Source organism: Juglans regia, chromosome 8, assembly GCF_001411555.2.
Source record: "Juglans regia cultivar Chandler chromosome 8, Walnut 2.0, whole genome shotgun sequence".
Lineage (NCBI taxonomy): Eukaryota > Viridiplantae > Streptophyta > Magnoliopsida > Fagales > Juglandaceae > Juglans > Juglans regia.
This window is the reverse complement of record NC_049908.1, coordinates 2,286,570-2,308,154: the sequence shown is the minus strand read 5'-3', so window position 1 is coordinate 2,308,154 and position 21,585 is coordinate 2,286,570. Positions and strand designations below refer to the sequence as shown.

The 21,585-nt window shown below is 36.1% G+C and overlaps 3 protein-coding genes and 1 long non-coding RNA gene across 7 annotated transcripts; 2 read left to right on the top strand and 2 right to left on the bottom strand.

The window, feature by feature from the left end:
* The first annotated feature begins 44 nt into the window (after positions 1-44).
* Positions 45-2,131, top strand: LOC109019177 (pentatricopeptide repeat-containing protein At2g20540-like). The gene has a single exon (XM_019001416.2). The coding sequence runs from the start codon at positions 62-64 to the stop codon at positions 1,694-1,696; it is 1,635 nt and encodes a 544-aa protein (XP_018856961.2). The 5' UTR covers positions 45-61; the 3' UTR covers positions 1,697-2,131.
* A 273-nt stretch (positions 2,132-2,404) lies between these two features.
* Positions 2,405-4,629, bottom strand: LOC109019179. The gene is made up of 2 exons (XR_002000714.2): positions 4,471-4,629; positions 2,405-3,226 (listed from the first exon to the last, which is right to left on the bottom strand). It is a non-coding gene; the product is annotated as an uncharacterized LOC109019179 (long non-coding RNA).
* Positions 4,630-8,859: 4,230 nt separating this feature from the next.
* Positions 8,860-12,033, top strand: LOC109019173 (protein CUP-SHAPED COTYLEDON 1-like). Of its 4 annotated transcripts, none has more exons than XM_019001410.2 (4): positions 8,860-9,012; positions 9,267-9,495; positions 9,995-10,266; positions 11,220-12,033. In XM_019001410.2, the coding sequence occupies exons 1-4, from the start codon at positions 9,007-9,009 to the stop codon at positions 11,832-11,834; spliced, it is 1,122 nt and encodes a 373-aa protein (XP_018856955.2). In that variant the 5' UTR covers positions 8,860-9,006; the 3' UTR covers positions 11,835-12,033. The 4 variants fall into 4 exon arrangements, with proteins under 4 accessions (XP_018856955.2, XP_018856956.2, XP_018856957.2 ...); XM_019001411.2 differs by having other exon boundaries at positions 8,862-9,012; positions 11,223-11,931; XM_019001412.2 differs by lacking the exon at positions 8,860-9,012 and adding an exon at positions 9,084-9,107 and having other exon boundaries at positions 11,220-11,930.
* Positions 12,034-12,870: 837 nt separating this feature from the next.
* LOC109019175 (coiled-coil domain-containing protein 18-like) lies at positions 12,871-21,519 on the bottom strand. The gene is made up of 15 exons (XM_019001414.2): positions 21,131-21,519; positions 19,650-19,777; positions 19,295-19,363; positions 19,108-19,221; positions 17,876-17,944; positions 17,738-17,794; positions 16,999-17,052; positions 16,863-16,925; positions 16,683-16,745; positions 16,287-16,451; positions 16,057-16,212; positions 14,460-14,540; positions 14,287-14,348; positions 14,010-14,153; positions 12,871-13,209 (listed from the first exon to the last, which is right to left on the bottom strand). Exons 1-14 carry the CDS (start codon positions 21,333-21,335, stop codon positions 14,072-14,074), a joined length of 1,368 nt encoding a protein of 455 aa, XP_018856959.1. The 5' UTR covers positions 21,336-21,519; the 3' UTR covers positions 12,871-13,209; positions 14,010-14,071.
* Between the last annotated feature and the right edge of the window lie 66 nt (positions 21,520-21,585).

The window sequence follows — 21,585 nt, the reverse complement described above, 5'->3', positions numbered from 1 at the left end:
TCCAACTCAGTTTCTTGATAGAAACTACTCTAAAAATCTGGAAAAAAGTCATTACTGACTGATGGCAACGAGAACCAGCGCCTTTGTCATTAGAGAATTGGAAGATCTTTTCGTGCCCATGTTGCGAAATTGCGTCGACATGGTGGGATTGAAAAAAATCCAAGCCCAAGTCGTGAAGTTATCTCTGTCACAGAGCAACTTCTTGCTCACAAAAATGGTGGATGTGTGTGACAACAACGGGAATATAGAGTATGCAAGGTTGCTCTTCAATCAAGTGGTTGAACCAAATGGGTTTTTGTACAATGCAATGATCAGAGCTTACACACACAATCATAAATATAGTGTAGCAATCACTCTGTACCAGAAAATGCTAAGACATCGACAAGCTGAAAATCCAATTTTGCCTGACAAATTCACATTCCCATTTGTGTTTAAGTGCTGTGCAGGGCTTTTGTATCATTTTCTAGGTCAGCAGGTCCATGCTCAGCTGTGTAAGTTTGGGCCAATGTCCCTTTTAATAATAGAAAATGCACTAATAGATATGTATACCAAGTGTGGTAATTTGATAGATGCACATAAGGTGCTTGAGTGCATGACTGAAAGAGATACCATTTCTTGGAATAGCCTACTTTCTGGGCATGTCAGGGTGGGACAGATGAGAAAGGCGAAGGCAATGTTTGAGGATATGCCAAACAAGACTATTGTCTCTTGGACGACGATGATATCAGGTTATGCTCGAATTGGGTGCCATGCGGATGCATTGAATGTTTTTCACCAAATGCAAGTGGTAGGTATTGAACCTGATGAGATAAGTATAGTGTCTGTTTTGCCGGCATGCGCGCAGCTTGGAGCTCTTGAGATTGGTAAATGGATACACATGTACGCAGATAAGCACAGGCTTTCTCGTAAGACTAATATCTGTAACGCCCTGATTGAAATGTACGCAAAATGTGGTTGTATTGATCAGGCATGGCAGTTGTTTGAGAAAATGGTGGATAGGGATGTGATATCTTGGAGTACCATGCTTGGGGGGCTAGCAAATCACGGGAAAGCTCGCGAAGCAATTGAGATCTTTCAAGATATGCAGAGAGCAAAGGTACAACCGAATGGTATTACTTTTCTTGGTATCTTATCAGCCTGCACCCATGCTGGTTTGTGGGATGAGGGATTGAAGTATTTCGATTCCATGAGAAAATGCTATCATATAGAACCAGAAATTGAACATTATGGTTGTTTAGTCGATCTTCTTGGACGCTCAGGGCGCCTTGTTCAGGCTCTTGACACAATAGAAAAGATGCCAGTGAAGCCAGATTCAAAGATATGGGGTTCTTTGTTGAGTTCTTGCAGGACTCACTGCAATCTTGAGATTGCTAGTATTGCTATGGAGCACCTTCTTGAGTTTGAACCAGACGACACAGGGAACTATGTGTTGCTTTCCAATATTTATGCAGATCTTGGGAAGTGGGAAGGAGTGTCGAGGATGAGGAAACTTATAAGAAGCAAGAGCATGAAGAAAATGCCGGGATGCAGCTCAATCGAGGTTAACAACGTTGTTCACGAGTTCATATCGGGTGATGATTCGAAACCATTTTCAAAAGATATTTTTAGGATGTTAGAGCTGCTAGCATTTCATCATGACAGAACCGATGATATTATAGAAGTTGCACAGGAAGACATAAGTCGGCAATTGTGTTAAGATTAATAGGATGTGGTCTTGGTGAAAATAATTGTAGCATATTTTTTAATGCCTCGATCTCTACTTAACCCATGCTTAGTATCCCGTAAATTGAATGAACAAGAACTTGGAAGGATTTCTAGCCAGAAGGGCTACACTCCAACTCGATGGCTATAAACAGCAAAACAGATACTCCCATTTAGTGAATGGTTGGGATTCATTTCTGGCGAGCCATGCGTGTTGCAAGTGTATCTTTTGTCGGGCACAAGGGATGAAGTGCTGCATCCGGGGAAAATCGGTACTTTACGAGTTCTGTTTATAACGGAGAATCCATATCTTGCTTCAACACTGTCTCCATAGTTAGAGGGAACCTTAGAGGTAAGGTGATTAAAATATTAGAAGAATAAAACTGTGCTGAATCTGCTGATCACAAACCCAGGTCATCTGGCCATGGATAAACTGTAAGCAAACATTCCAATCACCAGTTAAATTATAACCATTTTAATTGTCGATCTTCAAAAATCAGTTGTCATATATAGTGATTTTGATCATGTATGATTTCCTAATGGTCTTAAATGAACTGCAGAACCAATATGCAGGATTTTTAATTTCAGATATAAAGGGTCCAAGTCAAATTTACAAATGATAAGTTCTGTCTACAAAACAATGTGCCAACCGATATCTCTAGACAAGTATGCATACACGAATTGAATAAAAAAGGCAAGCCAATAAAGTGAAACAAGTGCACTAAAGAGTAAAGAGCAATTTTTCAATGGATGGGAAGGTTAGCCGATTTTGAAGAGGGCCAATTCATAAAATTATATAAATCAACATACATGCAAGTAAACAAACAAAAATATTATCAGCTGATTAGGTGAATAGCTGTGAAAGGGAGAGGCCACATATGACAATAATCACATACACACTGCAATCCACGAACACAGCATCAAATGTCTTCTGCATTACCAGACCCATCTCAAAACTCTTACTTAATTGTTCAGCCCAACCGTATCCATTTAGTGGAGTTTCACTTTCATCTCTGGCAGCCCTTTCAAAATCTCTTTGTTTCTCAAAAGTTAGTCGTGTAAGCACAATTGTTGATTTGGTGAGCAAAACTAGATAAGAGCGGCCTAAAGCTTATAATGCTCTTTATGATGTAGCTGCCCAGTAAAGGAAATCCTAGATATGATAACACAACTAAAATAGCTATGGTTGCAGAACAACAAAGGCGGGGTAGTCTGTTGCTGCAATGGCAGAATTTATTTGATTTAAAGTGAAAAGTCTACATCGTTGTGTGTGTTGCTCTAAATTAAGTTCCAACCCCAAAGTAGAAGCGGGTGAACTTTGATCTATTGGTGAGACCGTAGGTAATTTCACTACTTTGCCACTGACTTCTGAAGCAGGGGCTCTTGACCCTTCAATGCTCGTCTCATATTTATGCAAGAGAGGTGATAGATTGCTTCCACCATCATAAGCATTTATCTCACCAGAAATAGTGATGGGATCACGTTTTAGCAATGAAGAACCAGATGCTTCAATCTCCGGAAGGAACTGCAGCATATGATTTTTTTTTTCTTAAATTGCATTTACACAGAATAGAAGAACAAAACTATAACAAACAAGACAGATCAGGGAGTTTATTGTCTCTTTCCGCCACAACACTGCAAATGGAGCATGCAGCTCTTTTGGTCAAGAAGTACGGTGAAGCTGAGACAATATAGCTTACCCTTAAGGTTTCCAAAAGGAAACTCTCAGATAATTTACTGGAGGATTACAAATGTCAAAGGGAAGTAAAACCATAAACTTTGAATTCGCACACTGATGGCCAGATTTTGTTGTGTATTACTACTCTTAACCACCACAAATTTCGTCAGTTCAATGCTCCAAGCAAGCTTATTGACGAATGAAATGTATTTGTGTACTTCTATTCTTGTTTCCAAGAGCTCATTCACTAATGTATGATGTATCATGTATGTACTTGCAACCTAACAATAATCCTATCAAAAATAGTAGGGGCATATAAGCACCATTGATAGCCATGGCTTTACATGTGAAGCGAACTCCAAAATAAAGAATCCATCGGATGCAGCCCAAATAAACATTAAATGCAGACCTCCAAGTTTCCACCATATCCAGCGGCCTCCAAGTTTACAAAGAATGCAAGACATTCCGCTTGTAAAATAATCTTGTTAGATGGTTACCATTCTATTGACCTTGAAAAAAGTAGTGACTCCAACTTAAGTTGAGGACATACAAAAGAAAGCAACTTAGAAACACTCAACTCAAAGAACAATAAATTTACCTTCGGATTGACTCTTCTTTATCATTGGTGACCATATATGAGGTATGGCAAAAAATAAGAGGTAATAATTGGAAAGAATAATTGGAAAGAAGCCCCAAAGGGAAAGACACATGAATACCAAAACTTTGGGGTATGTGCCAAAGTAAAAGCCAGTTCAAAGGAATTCGGACGAACACTTGGTGAGCATTCGATTTTCACGAATTTGAACAAAACAAAACGATTAGCGCACGGTATATCGTAAATCAATACATATCAAGGCCTACTCTTTCCGATAATGAAGATTAAATAAGGAAAGAGGAGAGAATATATAAACAAACGCACAGGCTTGCCTACTATAAATCAGAGAGCATAGCTAACAAAGGCCGCGAATTTATCTGGTAAGCAGCACTATAATCACACCAACCAAAAAAAATACTAAAAGAAGAAAAACGAGAGACAAAAATGAAGGCTCGGAGAGAAATGGAAAGAAAAGAGATGGGCACGCATTCAATACCTGATAGAGCCCGACGGGAGAAGATTCGCCCTTGATGGCCGTGCAGGAGAGTTTGTTTGCTGCGCATCAGCCGGAAGCCGCAGCACACTTCACAGAAATTTTTTTTTTTTTTTTTTTCACTCAATACGTTGGGTGTGTGAGACTTCCGGCTAATGCACATTTTTTTTCTTCTGGTTTTGCAAAGATGAAAAGTTTATCGGGCTTGTTTCATAGTTTAGCTCAGCTGCTTGCTGGACCCAAAGCACAGCCCGTTTCTTATTGGGCAACTTTATCATTCATATAGGCCCAGGAAGGAGCTGGGTTTAATATCTAAAATTACTCCAATACCATAATAAGGCCCACCAAAATAAAAAATTCTGGCTACACATATGATTTAATCTTATTTTTTTCTTTTTATTTTTGGTTTGAGATTTACTATGCATCAGCCAGTAGTTATTCTCACATCTCACACCTATAACTTTTTTATAGAGTGTGAGGGTGTTTTTCATAGAAAAAAAATCTATTCATCATCTATTTTTTTATCACCCTCACACCATCTCATGACGTGAGATTAGATTATAGGTTCACAAATAAAATATAATAAATAGTCTCCAATTATTTAATGTCACATTATAGGATGATGAAAATTGAGATGATAAGTAATATTACTCTTTTCATAGGGTATGGAGATATTTTTCTTAGGATGTGGAGTAGTAAATAGTAGTTGATGAGAATAATTTTTCTGTTGGTTAAGTGCCGGAGAAATGGGCGACCTTGATAAGGATTAGATGTACTTTTCATGCTGAATGGTTCCTAGCTAGCTAGTCTATGATTAATGAAGAACATATCCAATGACAGATGACTAATACAATTAATTTTCCCAATCCTTGAAAGTTCATCACAATATACTCTGATTAGAAGTAATTAATATTAGTTGATTACAAAATCGAAACTTGTAAGACTCGGGAAAATAAGGTAAAGGAGCTGTGAAAGTACAAAAGTCCATACAAAATATGGCGCTTCCAACCTAACATCTCTCAGAAAATCTAAGCACGATTATTGCTAACTTAATCTTTCCTTTTCAAGTGCAACTACTCTTGATTTTTTTGTTCAACCTTTTGTTACAAAATTTAGTGATCATCATCTGATCTGTTTCGTTTTCTTGTATCCTTGCTACTCCAACAACCTGAATATTTATCTCCACAAATAAAACTTGCTTAATCATTGTGTTATGATAAAATCAAATAGGGAAAGACTTTACACTATGAGATAAAACAGCAGCCCGGCAATATTCATTTCGAAGTGCTTGACAAGTAACATGCCAAGAGAGAACTTGTGACCGATTTAGGGTTCCTCCTCGCTTCTAGACATCAATCTTGATCTTGACAAATACCTAGCTATCAACTACTTCGCCACGAGAGTTGACGAAATTGTTGTAAAATAATTTAAATTTCAAAAGTGAATCATCTATACCGGCAATGATGATCAAAATTATATGTATTCTACGATCAATCGTGTCTATGAAGCAATTCATCATAATAAAATTTATTTTTTTCGCGTTTAGATAAACGAGTACGCAAGCTTAATTTTTTATTTTGATTATTTAACATTATGATTTCTTGATATTATGTTCAAGGACAAAGTACCCATGTGTGTCAACATGAGCATTAATTAGAAAGTCATGACATGTAACAAAGAAAACAAGTATTATGTTTTGGCTCGCCTTATAAGGATCGAATTAACGATGTTAATGTTAAACGCCTTGAATAGTACTAGTAGATTTAGACCTTGAAAACCCTAACATGACACAAATTTCAATTTTTATAAGCTTGAACCTGTTTCTCAATCAATTGCCATCTTATATATTCATGAAAAACTTCGATTGTGTAACAGTTTTTTCTTTTAAAGTTGAAATTAGATGACGAGCTGTGAGTATATAATTAGTAGTCCTATATACCCATATATATACATGCACGTACCTTTCGAACGAAAGGCCACTTTTGATGGCACGAACAGTACTAGTACTGCAATTAGTTAGTCCTATATTCAGCGTAGCTACGTGCATGATGCATCGATCTAAGCAATATTTAAGGTTCGAGTTTTTACGAGGATCGATATCTATGATACTGATCAATGGACACAGGTCATGTAAACCCTGCACTTTTTATGAAATTATAGCATCGGTTAGTATGGTTTGCTGATACTAGCTAATTATCTTAGCAGTTTTGCATGCATGCATGATGCATCTAAGCAAGGTTCGAGTTTGAGATGAGAAAGCATAGCCAATATATATACAAGGTATAATGTTCTCCTGTCCTGACTCATCATAACCATTTCTTCTATTAATTTTTATTTAATTATATATATATACACACTACAAGAAAAATGAATGAATTATTTGCGACGAGAATAATTATTTTTTACGAAAATATATTCATTTTAACAGAAAATAATCATTTTTGTTAAAAATAACTGGCAGTCACAAATAAGCAATTTTCTTATTTGAAGTAACATCATATATAATTTGTACATACCTGCTGTCACTTGATCATATGATGCATCTTCATAAATTCAACCAAGTTGCAGCGATATTAATGCATACTGATCCGGACCCATTTGAAATAAGATATAATTTGAAGTGTTCAATACGTAAACAAGAAAAGGGTGAACGATGGATGGCTCTCTCTCTCTCTCTCTCTCTCTCTCTCTATATATATATATATATTGATCTAATTCAATAATTCGTTTCTAAGCCTCTCAATCTTTCCAAAATCATAACTAACCTACTTCACAAAAATCAAAAATTTCCGAAAGACTACACAATAGATGGCGCAATTTCCCGACAAATTTACGGAAAAGATCACGTAAAGTGACCCTATATGCACCCGATCGAGGACAGAATTAGTTATTTTGTATACCATGTTGCTCCATGGAAAGAAAAAACTATTCTTAATTAGGGTGGGTTTGGATGTTGAAGTGAGTTGAGTTGAGTTGATAAAATATTGTTAGAATATTATTATTTATTATTATTATTATTTTGAGATTTGAAAAAGTTGAATTGTTTATTATATTTTATATTGGAATTTGAAAAAGTTGTAATGATGAGTTGAGATGAGTTGAAATGAACTCAACTTCTAAACGAAGCCTTATTGTCACACTACAGCTAGCTGGCCGTAGATCTAATATTATTCCAAGTCCAAAAATATATATATATATATATATATATATACGGCCTATTAATAAAATCCAAAAACAAAATGCTCTTACCTGATTGGCTGAGCCACATGAGCTGGCAAAGTAATAATTAAAACCACACACATATTATGTGTACTTGTAATAAGAGTACTGCTACATCTACAAACGAATTATACAAAAATAATCATACAAATTGATGTGGTTTTATCTGATCCGTTAGATTTACTTTACAATAAAAATAACTTTATAATCTGACGAACCAGATCAAGTCACATCAGTTTGTGAGATTAATTTTGTATCATTCCTTTATAGCTAGAGTATTTCCCTTATAATAAATATACATGCATTCACTCTTATATCTTGGCTAGATTGAGAGGATGCAAGGTAGCCAGAGTGTTGCATAGCTTAGTACGATCGAAAGTGTCTTAATTTAAGGAATAAAATGAATTTCTGAAGATGATCAAGCAAAACTTCATGTGTTTGTGCGTGTGTAATTTACATATACAGGGTAAGGACTGAATCCAAGGAGAGTGGCCGAAGAAGATGAAGCCGCCCCCTCCCCGTGTTTATGTTTTCCAATCTCGTGCATATGCGCTCATGTGATGATCAGTACCTTAATTTGTCACAGTACTACAAAAAACACCAAATTAAAACTTATAATAGGGATAAACTCTTTTTCGTCCCTGCATATAATAGTTTTTAGGTAGGAATTACGTCCCTTGGACGGGGATTAATTAATTAGCTTAATTTCCATTAATTCTTGCATTTCAATGGCTCGATCCACATGAGTGTCCGTCGAGCTGATGATGTGGCATGCTTCGATCCGTTCGTAATTAAGAAAAAATTCATATATATTCATAAATTAAGTGGAAGGGCTGATCACTAGCTATGACGTACGTACGTGGCATGCAATATGGTGACCTTTGGCCTGAATGTGAACGGTGATTTGGACAAGCATGGTCTTGTACAAGACTTTTGTCTCAATAGGCCGGCGCGCCATGTCCAATATTGAGAAAATGCTTATTATTAAATTATATTAGAAATTAATCATCATTTTAATTTAAAACATTAATTTGACGTGGCCATACCTTGAATGAGAAGACCCATGGTAGGTGAGAGATTGACAAGCACATCCCCATTGTTTATCTCATTCCCTAGCTAAGCTTAGTCTCCTTAGCTTAAATTCCCAAATTTCTTGTGCATGGCGATCAGTGATCATCAGCTTCCAAGACTCTAGCATCATTATATATATATGTAGTATATCCCTCAAGCCACCGACACTTTTTTTGGTCCATGAATGGTATGACAGACATCAAAACCTAATCGAAGAATTCTTTTCTTCTACTCTCCATATATATATGCATGCAAGTAAGTAACCTTTTAAGTTTTAACTCGAAGATTTCAATATTCAATGAATTCCTATCATCAAGTTGGATGAAGTTTAGTACTAGTAAATCTCCAGGGTACGTCGTTGGGTTAGGATAACAAGAAAAGTAGTAGCTAGAGAGCTAGCTAGCTATCGCCTTTGATCTTCAAGTACTTCATATGGTTCTCTGCGGTTCTATAGTACTAGCTTTCAATTAATTAGCAATTCATTTCATGTCACTTCTTCTTTGCTACAGAAGCAAAGTAGTGATCAGAAGGGAAAGAATTCAGGCATGAAGAAGAAAGGCATGGCAGGAAATCATGATCAAAATGAAGAAAAGACGTTGCCACCAGGGTTTCGGTTTCATCCCACAGATGAAGAGCTAATTACTTACTATCTCCTAAACAAGATATCAGATACTAATTTTACAGGACGGGCAATTGGTGATGTTGATCTCAACAAATGCGAGCCATGGGAACTTCCAGGTACGTACGTACGTATATAAACAAGACGTTGTAATTAACTAAAACTTTAATTTGTCTTATAAATATTGCATAAGCAGAAAAAAAAAAATCCTAAAAATATTTCGCTGCAGTGTTCTCCTTAATTTGTTATATAACTAGATTATTTTGATTCTAGGGTTTTGAACAACGCTAGTAATTACTAGCTTCTACTGAAAATATGCGGTCTTTGCATTTGGGTTCTTATTATTAGCGTTCATTCATCCCAATAATTTAGGGTTCCTGATCACATGTGTTCCCTTGAAATATTAGATTAATAAATGATGAATACATTTTGCATTCGTATTGAATTCAATTTTCTAGTATATAGAATACTAATCTTGATCATAAAATATGGAAAACGTACGTTGTTATTCTAGTCATACGGATTGTATCAACAATCGGGAATAAAATCTAATATATAATTTGACTGAATTAATTCTAATTCTCTACCTTATTTCTCTAAACTTCTTCTGCCTACTAGGGAAGGCTAAAATGGGAGAAAAAGAGTGGTATTTCTTCAGCCTTAGGGATCGGAAATACCCAACCGGTGTGAGAACAAACCGAGCAACAAATACAGGTTACTGGAAGACCACAGGGAAAGACAAGGAGATCTTCAACAGCGAAACTTCAGAGTTGATTGGGATGAAGAAGACATTGGTTTTTTATAGGGGGAGAGCTCCCAGAGGAGAGAAAACCAACTGGGTCATGCATGAATATCGCATCCACTCAAAATCTGCCTTTAGAAATACCAAGGTACGTACGTAATCAATAATATTGCAATCATCACCAGCTCCACTACTCCTTTTTTTTTCGTTAAACCATGCAGCAAAGATTAGTCGAACATGCATTATTTAGGTTGTACAGAACCGCGTGCGCGCGAGATCCGATATTTCAAGGAACTGAAACTCAAACCGGCCAGTATTGATACGTTCCAACTATATATATATATAAATGACCACTACATATATTTATATATATATATATATAGCTGATCTTAATTGTGGGTCTTTATTATTATCCACTTTCTCTATATGCTCCGAGCCCCTTAATTTTGTTGGTGAAGCTGAAGAGTAAAATTGCTTCCTTAGGGATTTTTTGCAGCAGAATACACACATATTCGTCTCGTCATTCTATTTTTTTTATGAATGTATGACTGATAGGAAGATGTTGTGATATAAAAACTTCAAGCATGAACATCTCAAAGCTAAATAATGCATGCAAGTAGTAGTCTTTTTCTTTTTTGTCTGAGCACGTAAAAGCAGTCGCATGCAAAGACACATACTCCAAGCATTAAAAAGTGCATGCAATTTAGTCTATATGCATGAAAACTTAAACATAGAGTACGCTAAGAGATGGGATAAACTGATGAAAACCTGAAATTAACACCCGAAAATTGGGCCAAACAAAAGTACTTAATAAGTGAAAGGAAAGGAAAACAAATTAAAGTCGGAAAATTAAAAAATTTTGTTCCTTTTTTGGTAAGTTACAGAGACGCATCAACCTACAACTTGGTGCGCGCCCTCTACCTTATTCTTGTGTAAAGACCATCAAAACAAAAAAGCTGTATCTCGTCCGTGAAAGAGAAGAGAAAATGCATGAAAATGCATACTGGTATTGAATTACTTTTGAGACCATCACTTCAGCTTGCATATGGATTCAGAATAATATATAGATGCAATTAACCCGACTCTTTTTGTTGCACACAGCAGGATGAATGGGTGGTTAGCCGAGTCTTCCAGAAAATTAGCGCTGGCACAAAGAAACTTCCGAACCAATCAAGATTATCTGCAATACTGAATCCCTACAACCTGGAAATAGGTACTCCTAGTTCTGTACCACCACCAATGATGCAGCTGGGAGATCCTTCAGGTCAGTTCCAATATTATGGAAGGAATTACGTGAGCAGTGCAGAACTAGCGGAGCTCGCGCGGGTTTTCAGAGGCGGGGGATCAACGGCCAGTGTCAACCTGCAGCCATTATTGCAACCCCACCTGAACTATCCACTTGGAGGAGGAGGAGGAGGAGGAGGGTGCTTCACAATATCCGGGTTAAATTTGAATCTTGGAGGGCCTCGGACTCAACCCGTTTTCCGACCCATGCAGCCCCCAGCTGAGCCAGGGCCAGCACCACCACCTCCTCCTCCTTCTCTATCAATGAACCAACAAGATGTAATTACTTCCTCCATGATGAATAGTAGTTCTCTTGCTGCAGAGAGTCCAGGCTATGGTACGGATCAAATGAATCATGCAAACCCACCCGGCAATAGATATGTGGGCGTGGATCACTGCATGGATCTAGAAAACTACTGGCCTACCTATTAAGGGGCAAAGAATTCGGGATCAACACATGAATTTAGTCTAGCCTGCTATAAACATAAAGTAGATATTTAAGCTGCGTTGCAATATTCGTAGTTAACTATAAGATCTGTAATGCTAGAGATAATACAAGTTTTATTATATAAATTTTGTAAATTGACGTGCATCAATCAAAAGTTAAAATAAAAAATCAACGGTTATGATCCGTTACGTACCAATAATATAAAGTTTGTAAGATTTTTTAGTAAAATTTCTAATGAGTTTAGTACTTTCCTAATAATTAATTATGTTCCGGATAAATGATATACATATAACACATTATACAATACATTGCATAATAATATTATAAAATAAGAGTATTTTTATAAAATAATATTATTTTTATAAGATGTTTTATAAAAATACTCCTCATTTAAAACATAATTGTGTAAAGTGTTGTTAAAAATTTCATGTGTAAATCATTGAAAATATAGCTCGATCAGCTTAGTTGGGGTGTGAACCTCAATACACAACTAATTCCAGAGCATGGGAGTTAGCAGCTGCGATTCTTTGGTTGGATTGATCTGGTTTTAGATTATTTCGTTGGGGAGATATTTTTATTATCTTTTCTCAGTTCCGATCAAATATAAAAATTAGTGATTTTTCAGAATTAGGTCCGAAAGGAAGTCAAGAGGTCAGGGTAATTCAATTAGTCTTCCTAGCTAATCAAGAAGTCAGAGACTGTTCAACCATGGAGAAAGGATGCTTATTCTTTGCTTGAGGTATAAATCAGTCCCGGTTGATAAGTGTAGTGTGGAAGGTGTAATATATAATATATAATAGTAAGGTTGTCTCTCTCACTCACTGAAGCCCAAGGGTCGGTACTTTCGTTTCTTACTAAAAGCTTGCCCCAAAAGCAAGAAAGGTGGGGAGAGCTAGGGACAATAAAAACCGAACAGAATAACCACTGAGAATGTATTTTCATAAATGGAGGTTGTTGAATCATTATATATTGGCCCTTTTGGACATCAAAATCAAATTAAAAGGGTACATAAATTAGTTATTGCTACGATGAAGAGTTTTGGTGGTTAATTAATTAGGCAAGAGAAAATATGATTCCAACAAACAAAACATAATGTGGACCCCAGAAGAGTGGGAACCAAAAAATATTAAGACCACCTCTATCAACTTGAATAACACATGAGCAATATATGAACTTCTACACTTCTATGACGTCTAACTAGTTCTAATTAATTTAATTTTAAAATAAATATTAATAAAAACAAACTTAAGTAGCGATCTTCAACAATATTAGAAGAGTTCAGTGACAACGGCAGGATCCTCAAAGTTCACTGACAAGAACATAGTCCAAGAAGGCCCATACTAGAAGCGCAACTCCCATCTGCAGTAAAAGGAACTACGGCATCAAGTCACATCAAACCGACATCTCATGCAAAAACTAAAGCAAGCCAATATAAGCAGTAAAAGGAAAGTAGAACCATAAATCCACTATTCCTTCAATAAATGATAGTCTCCGACCCTAAATTCCACAAATACTGTTCTATTGACAGCATTTGATCCTCTCTTATTCTTGATTCAGAAATACATACCTTCTCAATCTCAAACTGCTATTACACATAAAAATTGTCTGTTCTATAATTCTTAAAAGAGCGGTGCTACTCTGCCGCCTGACGCCTAAGTAGCATCACTGCTCAATTATACCGCTAGGTTATTTTCAACTTTTTTTTTAAAATCACTTTCTTAATGTCAAAAAAAATTAAAATGGCAAGCGGTAGACTTCGGATGGCAAAGTAGTATTTCTCTTCTTAAAAATATTTAAAAGGGTAGCTAGTCCTTTTTTTTCCTGTAGTTGACATACCCCTTCATGGTGACAGATTAGGGCTTCATGAAAGGTGAGAAGAATACCAAATAACAATTTTTTAGGAGTATCGCCCCAAAAAAAAAAAAAATTGCAACGTGCATCATAAAGTACAAAATTTGACACATTGGACTCTCCAACTACCGCTATGCGTTAAATATTTGTGCCATTGAAATGAAGAAAAAATAGATAATGACTCACAATCTTGATAATCAGATCCTAATGGAGTGTATACATTGTAATTCCTGACAATCAAATAACACTTGTCTAATTCTAACCATTAAGATGGATGCATACTATATTAAAATTATGATGAAGCGCACCTTAGATAGTCCACAGCCCCCACCAAAAACAGACATAAAAACTGGTGAATACTAGCTGTGCTCTACTTGTCCGGATGGACCCGTTTAGCTTTGCGACGTGCATGGTTGGTGTGAGCATTTCGAGTAGATTTCTTAGCCTTTTTGCTGCATAGATGAGGTACATAAAATCATGTTACAAAAGTTTAACGCTAAAGAAGGAAAGTGAAAATATATGTTTGTGAATCTTTTGATAAGAAACGGTGCAAAAATAAAAAGAATAGCTAGCAAAGGAACTGACTAGGAAATGGCAGAACCAATTCTGAAGAGGATAATGATGGGGAGGGCCAACAAAGCAGAAGCCTGTGCCATTTGGATCACCAGCAAGTCACATGGTCGGTGTCGGGTAATGCGCAACAAAATAATTAGATTTGAATAAACAGACAAAGAAGAGAATACACAACCATTACGTACCGCAAACCACTCCAACTCTTTAGTAGCAAGAGGTCTTGTCAGTTCATGCCTTTTCAGCATCTCTCGAACAGTGGTTTGCATCTTAACAAAGCATAAGAAAATAGAAAAAAGGATTATTAATAAACGGCAAGTTGAACCAATATCAAATATATCTGGATACAAAACATACACACATATACTTGAGGGGGTGGGATTGGGGTTAATCAAATTTTAGACTTCACTTAATTCTTCTATGGTATGTGATACAGACCATATTAACACAAGGATCATCATGTTTAAGCGTTTCCAGATGGAAAGGGAAGGGGGAGTAAGAAAAATGAAAAAATAACCATTACAAATCCTTGGCATATTTTTTTATTGGTAAGTTACAGACACAAAGCCCAAGTGGCAGCCATGTTGTGATTATATGGATAAGTCAGCTAAGTTAGAAATTAAGACAAGAGTTACTAGAATAGAATGGAAGGCATACATGATATCTTATCCGATTAGTTTTGTTTTATTTGAATTTGTATTGTCGTTTACCTAATACCTTGTGACAGAGTTGGAGGCTGGGACAGAGCTAGGATTGTGATAGTTGGAAGTGTGATGGTGATTAATATTGTTTCACAAGTAATCAATCATTTAACTAAAAAACGAAAAAAGGGAGTAGCCCTAAGTATACATGAAGTATACAAGAGGGACATGTAATTAATATATATTTTTTTTTATAAGTACTAATTACAAGCTACAAAAAATTTAGGATCAGTACTTTGTAATTAATATCTATTGGATGTAGTATGACGACTTATGTGAAAGAGAAGTTGCAACAGTTTGGAACTAATTTTTTTCCTCGGATAGAACCTTGGTAGAACATAGCTCCCTCTTCCTTCTCCTTTCTTGTTGTGGATTCATTCTATATTCTTCCTTCCTACCTCTTATCCAACCCATGTCAGCTACACAAACACCCAATCAGGTCTTGACCCATTTTTTGGCTCTTAATTAGAGCCAACTCACTAATTAGGGTTTACTATATATTTTATTAAACCCTTGTACAGCCGCTGCACTGTACTCGTGATTTTCATCTAAATAAAATCCTATGCATCTCTGTGGAAGTAGGCACGCTACTGAATCACGTAAATCTTGTGTCATGTGCAATTGATTCCACTTTTTTGTTACTTTTTCTCTCATCATTCCTAACAGACCTTATCCTCTATAACGTTCTCCCCCTTCTTTTTTTTTTTTGGAGGGGGGAGGGGGGTTGTCATTTGAAATAGAACCTATTCACAGGATAAATGGGGGGCACAACAAATGGTTTATAATTTTTTTAGAGTACTTCTTAGGCTCTAAACAAGAAAACAAACTTGAACACTTCTAAAAGTGACTGCTGTTTCAACAGTTTACCATCAGCCACCAACAAAACAAAGAAAATAAAAAAGGAGGATTTCATAATGCTCAAGAGGCTCTATTCATGGATCCTAGCAACAGCTGCAACATATAAATCGTGTCAACCTGCCACCAGATCCCTCAAAAAGCAAAAACAAATGACTGAATGCCACCACAAAGACAACCAGCACATTAAAGGAGCATGGATATCTTAAAACATGCAACTAATTCACACCTGATTATGGTAAGTAGTAGCAGATTTCAGGAACTCCCCATAAGCACGAATCGCTTGCTTTGTATAGGGTTTCATTGCCACTCGTAATTTATCAACATGCGGTTTTGCCAATGCCGCAATTTGATCGATATATGGCTTGCTGAACTTTTTAGCTTGCTGTAATCGATGAAGAATTCTTTCAGATTCATGTTAGTAGATCAGATAACCAAGGACACTAAAGCACAATGTACCTGAAAGTAAGGATCAACAAATTCTTGTGCTCGGGCAAGATGTGGAGTTATTGTAGTCTTTGATGACTCATAAACTTCAATAGATTTTTCAGTTAGTGATTGGACGTGTGGTTCCACATTCGTTTTTAGCACAACCCACTGTTCCTTCATAATTGGGATCCATTTCTTCAAGTGACAGGATGGAGAATGAGAGAGTATAAACACAGATTAGTCATTTCTTACAAATAAAAGCAACTTTCAAAAAGGGAGGAACCACAGAACACCAGTACTTCACTTCAAACCTTCTCAAGTAAAAAGCCAAATGACTACAACAAAATCAGGTCTAGAAATAGAAAACCATAAGTCCCAAAACATAAAGCAGAAATAAAAAAACGGATCAATGGAAAGACAGCTTACAGTTTTAATTGATTCCATGTGAGGTGCAGCCCACTTTTCAGCTTGTGCCTTTTTCTCCAGGGCCTGGATCAAACGTCTAACAGAAGTTTAGTGGGCTGACAAACCATGATGGAGAAATCATTGTCAAACACAGGGTGCCACATGCTAAATAACCCTATAGCAACCAGGAGAAAAATATACCTTCTGAATAACTGTATCCAGAGCTGGTTTGCCACGCTCATTCCAATGAATCTCCATGAAAGACTGCAAGAAGATTCGTTTTCAGCTCTAATGTCAACAATCCCAGTTGTGCACAACACAATTTTGCTAAGTTTACCTGACAATGGATGAAATGTACAGCAAGCCAAGGTGGAAGCCACGCACCGTGAACCTGGCAAAATTAGTGTTAGCTTTGCCATCCAATTCCAGTTTTAAATCATTTTCCTTTTGTGGCTATACCAAATATCAGAGAAGACAACATACGTAATAAGGCAAGATCTCAAGCATTAATGAGTTTCTTGAGATGTCATCTAGAATTACATTATGTCACTCATGGGCCATTGCCTAAATCCTTAAACCACATACACCATGACATCTTAATGGCAATGGAACCATTCAGAAGCTTTAAACTCTCATTCGTAATTATAAGTACAATCTTCTGGCAATGAAGTCCACCATATGTTCTAGTTGTATGATTTTTCATGACTAACCAGATGTTTAATGCACATGCAATCCCTAGTTTCACATTCGCACATATATGGTCAGTTCAACCCACAGGGGTTGTAGATTTTTTAGATTAAGGACTCCTTTACCATCTGTTGAAATAAATACATAATGAAACAACTATGAGCAAGTAGTAATATGTCAAATTTTGGGATTTTGCAAAGTTTCTGTCTCAGAGATATTTTAATAGATTCAGTTCATCCCTCTAAACCATAGAGAGAAGATAGTATTTAAAAATAAAATTAATGTTTGGACAGACTCAGGTACAAAAGTGACAAGTATGCCCCAAACCTTTCCAAGCCCATAGTACATGTAGCCTATAGATACAGAACATTAAAAACTAGTCATTTTACCTCCTTTAACTCTTTAGCTTTTGAAGTGACCGCCGACTTTGCCTTAATCATTTCTTCCTAAAAAAGTTTTTAAAAAAAATACATAAGAACCATCATGTAGAATCTGGCATAGTATGAGTTACAGAACTAAATAGGTACCTCAGCAACTTTAAGAGCCTGTTCAATTATACGAATTTTGGTCTTCTGTTCTTCATTAATCTTTTGGAGCTGTTAAAAGAAGACAGTGTCTCAGATCAGTCTACCATTCTCTCGTGATAATATCAAGCTCATTTCACATCAAATGATTAAAAAAGTAAAACAGGAATTAAAAAGATATATGACATGAATCTGATACATATCACTGAGAGTATAGAAACTCAAAATTACAATTATGCAGAAAAAAAGACAAACAAATTCAAGCAGAAGGAACCTCTTAAATTTGCTAAACTTCAATACCAGCCGATAAAAGAGAAGATATATGACATGAATCTGATACATATTCACTGAGAGTATAGAAACTCAAAATTACAATCATGCAGAAAAAAAGACAAACAAATTCAAGCAGAAGGAACCTCTTAAATTTGCTAAACTTCAATACCAGCCGATAAAAGAGAGACTCCTGAATTATAAGTTATAATCATGCATAAAGCACAGGTTCAAGTAAAAGGAACGTCTCAAATTTGCCTAACTTCAATACAAACCGATAAGACAGAGACTCCCAACCATAATAAAATTTTTACCAAGCGTTCTTAAGAGATCTGATGCAAGATAATTTTGAACTTATGTGGTGCCAAGGTCTTTCACCCACGTAAAATAGTAAAAAAATAAAATTACCGAGTATATAGTAGGTAAAAAGTCCAATGAACAAAATAAACTCTTTGAGCATTCTGAATAAAAGTACAAGTATGTTCTTCAAAGATCAAATCAGAGAGGAACCAATAAAATTTTTTAACAGGAAGAGGAAAAGCAGTATTTCTTCAAGTATCAGGAGTGTCTAATAGAAAGAACAGTTTCAACAAGATTAGAAAAAGAACTATTCTCCTCAATATTATCAAGTCCTTTACACCCTCCAATAAAAAGTTGACACATAGTTGTTTTATTGGAGAATTGAAACAACACATCCATATTGAACCAAATTCTTTAAAACATTTAAAAAAAATAAAGACACCTTTCTGTTAATCATTTATTGGAGTGTGTAAAACTAAGTTTTACACCACATTCTAACAACAGGTTCTCTCTACTAGTAAATGGAATGCACGCATTCAACAAGCAAAACAACAGGTGCTCTGTTAATCTTGTAATGTTGTATGCCATAACAAAACATATTTCAACAAGACAGACAGCCATAAGTTATACTTTCCAAACAAAATCTAGCAGGATAAGTAACTCACATTCTCTAGATTCAAACTCAAATCGCTTACTTTCCTCTCAGGTTCATTTACCCGGGCTTCCAAGGCTGCCTTTTCCTTATTTTGAGTTTCAAGTTCAGCTTTAAGTTTCTCAACCTGTATAGAAATAGAGAGATCATAAAGCCTAATGCTTTTAACATCGTAAATTGTTTGCATGCCGATATCTAACCTGCTTCTCCAATTCACCAGCACGCGCATGAGCCTTACCAACCTGCTCCGCATCTAAAGTCCCCTTTTTCTGAAATTATAGAGGACCCCCTATGAATGTCCCTTAAATTTACAGTGTGACTTCATAATGCATAAGAATGATGATATCCAAAACTGTAGTCAACAATGTGCACCTATGTAGTAACAAGCTAAGCACATCTAGCAGCCTCCGAGTATAGAACAATAGTAGCAACTAATTTCATTAAAATTAGAGGTATTGGAATATAATAAGGACATATATACTTTACTTGTAATTTTAAAGAAATTAGTAATTATTGTCAGTTAATGGTCATGCAAAGGTTTATGCTAGTCCTCACCTTGAGTGATGCGATCTCACTCTGCAAGGAAGCAATGTAATCTGAATTCTCTTGAATGATCTTTTCCTTCTCCACTATAACATCTTCCTTTGCTTTCAATTCTTTGGATTTCTCATTAATTTGGGACTCTTCAATAACAGACAGAGAAAGGGCATCAGAAAACAAAGGCAACACAAAATCAAGTTCAGTTTGTCAAATTTTCCTCTCATAAACACTGGTCATTCTAACCCCTAGGGGTTGGCTTAAGTGGTAAAGGCCTTGGGCTTGGGCGTATGCTCCCCCAGGTCCAAGGTTCAAATCCCCTTGGGTGCAAACAATCTCTAAGGGTCACATCCCTTAGTGAAAAGCCAGCGATTTAACTAGTTTCGTGTAGGGAAACTTCTGAGGGTTGCGGTGCACGGGACCGGAACCGGGACAGGGGTTTACTCTGCAGGGGTGGGTCCAAAGAGTACTGCCTTGGAGAGGTTCCCCGACATCAAAAAATAAATAAATAAATAAACACTGGTCATTCTCATTTTTAATATGATTTTTATGATACTCAACAACACTCTCAATTAAGCCTTAGTACAAATAAATGGCATCCACTATTGGATTGTACTACACCTCACGCCCACACCTTGACAATAAAATAGAAAACTTTCAATATAGAAAACAAAGAATTTCAATATTATCTAGGAGTCTGTCATATATTCAATAGGCCTGGAGAAACAAGACTAATTTTCACGATTCATTTTAAACTGTGACTTACTGTCCCTTTACAGTTGTTTCTACTACTCAGCTGAATATGATCCTATTCAGTCTCTCAGCAGTTGTACTACTGTTCCATTATGATCCGTTTTGATGCACAGTAAGAAGGTAACAAAATATGAAGAAACTATAATTTAACTATTGATTAAGGGAAAAAATCCATAAACCCGAAAATTCCAAGTTTTTTAAGATTAGTTTCTAGAGAACCAAACGCAGCATTATGATTTTCTTTCCGTCATAGCTATAGTAACACATCAATCAAACGAACCAACGTTTATGAAATCAATCCTAAACTCTTCGTTGACCGAAAAACATTTTCCCCTGAAATTTAGCGTTCCAAGATAAACTAAGCAATTTTCACTCAACTTCACGGGTCCCACTGCATTAAAATCAACATTCAAATAGAATCGATGCAAAGAAAAAAAAAAATGCATACCGGAGTCGTTTGATGAATAGAGATGATTTGTGAATAGTATAATAAAATATTTTTAAAATATTATTTTTTAATATTATTATTATTTTAAGATTTGAAAAAATTGAATTGTTTATTATATTAATTTAGGAAAGTTATAACGAAGAAAATGAGATGAATTGAGTTGAAGGCCTTAGGTAAAACAACCTATATTTCTATTCTCTGCCTCAGTCATCTCCGCAACCAAACACGACGAAAGAAATTTCAAGGAAAAACCGAAAAAAAGTGCTAAAGACCGAAAATAAAGAGTAAAGAAACTGACCAAGGTTCTGGATCTTGGATTCGAGCTGTACGATCTTCAGACCGGACGAATCATCAGAGCCGGGGGATCGAATGGATTGAACCTTCTCATCTTTATTTTCTGGAGTTAGAACCGTCCCATCTTCGTTGCTTGGAACTTGAGCCCTAACATTGGTGAGAATTAGAGCTAGAAAGATTGATAAAATCACGAGCTTTGAGGCCAACATGGCATGCAATCACGGCCAACAAAACTCAAGAGTCTCAGACACCGAAAAACACACAGAGAGAAAGTGAGAGAGAGATCTTCTGAGTTCTGAGTTTCGTTGTTTCACTTTCACTTCCCGTTGAAACTTAATACGTGTGAAAATATCATGGCCGGCGTAGAACAATGGACCCTTTTTTGTACCTATTCTCAGATCCTCGATTTCCTATAATTTTTTTTTTTTTTTCAAAACTCTTCACCTAAAGTACATAAAT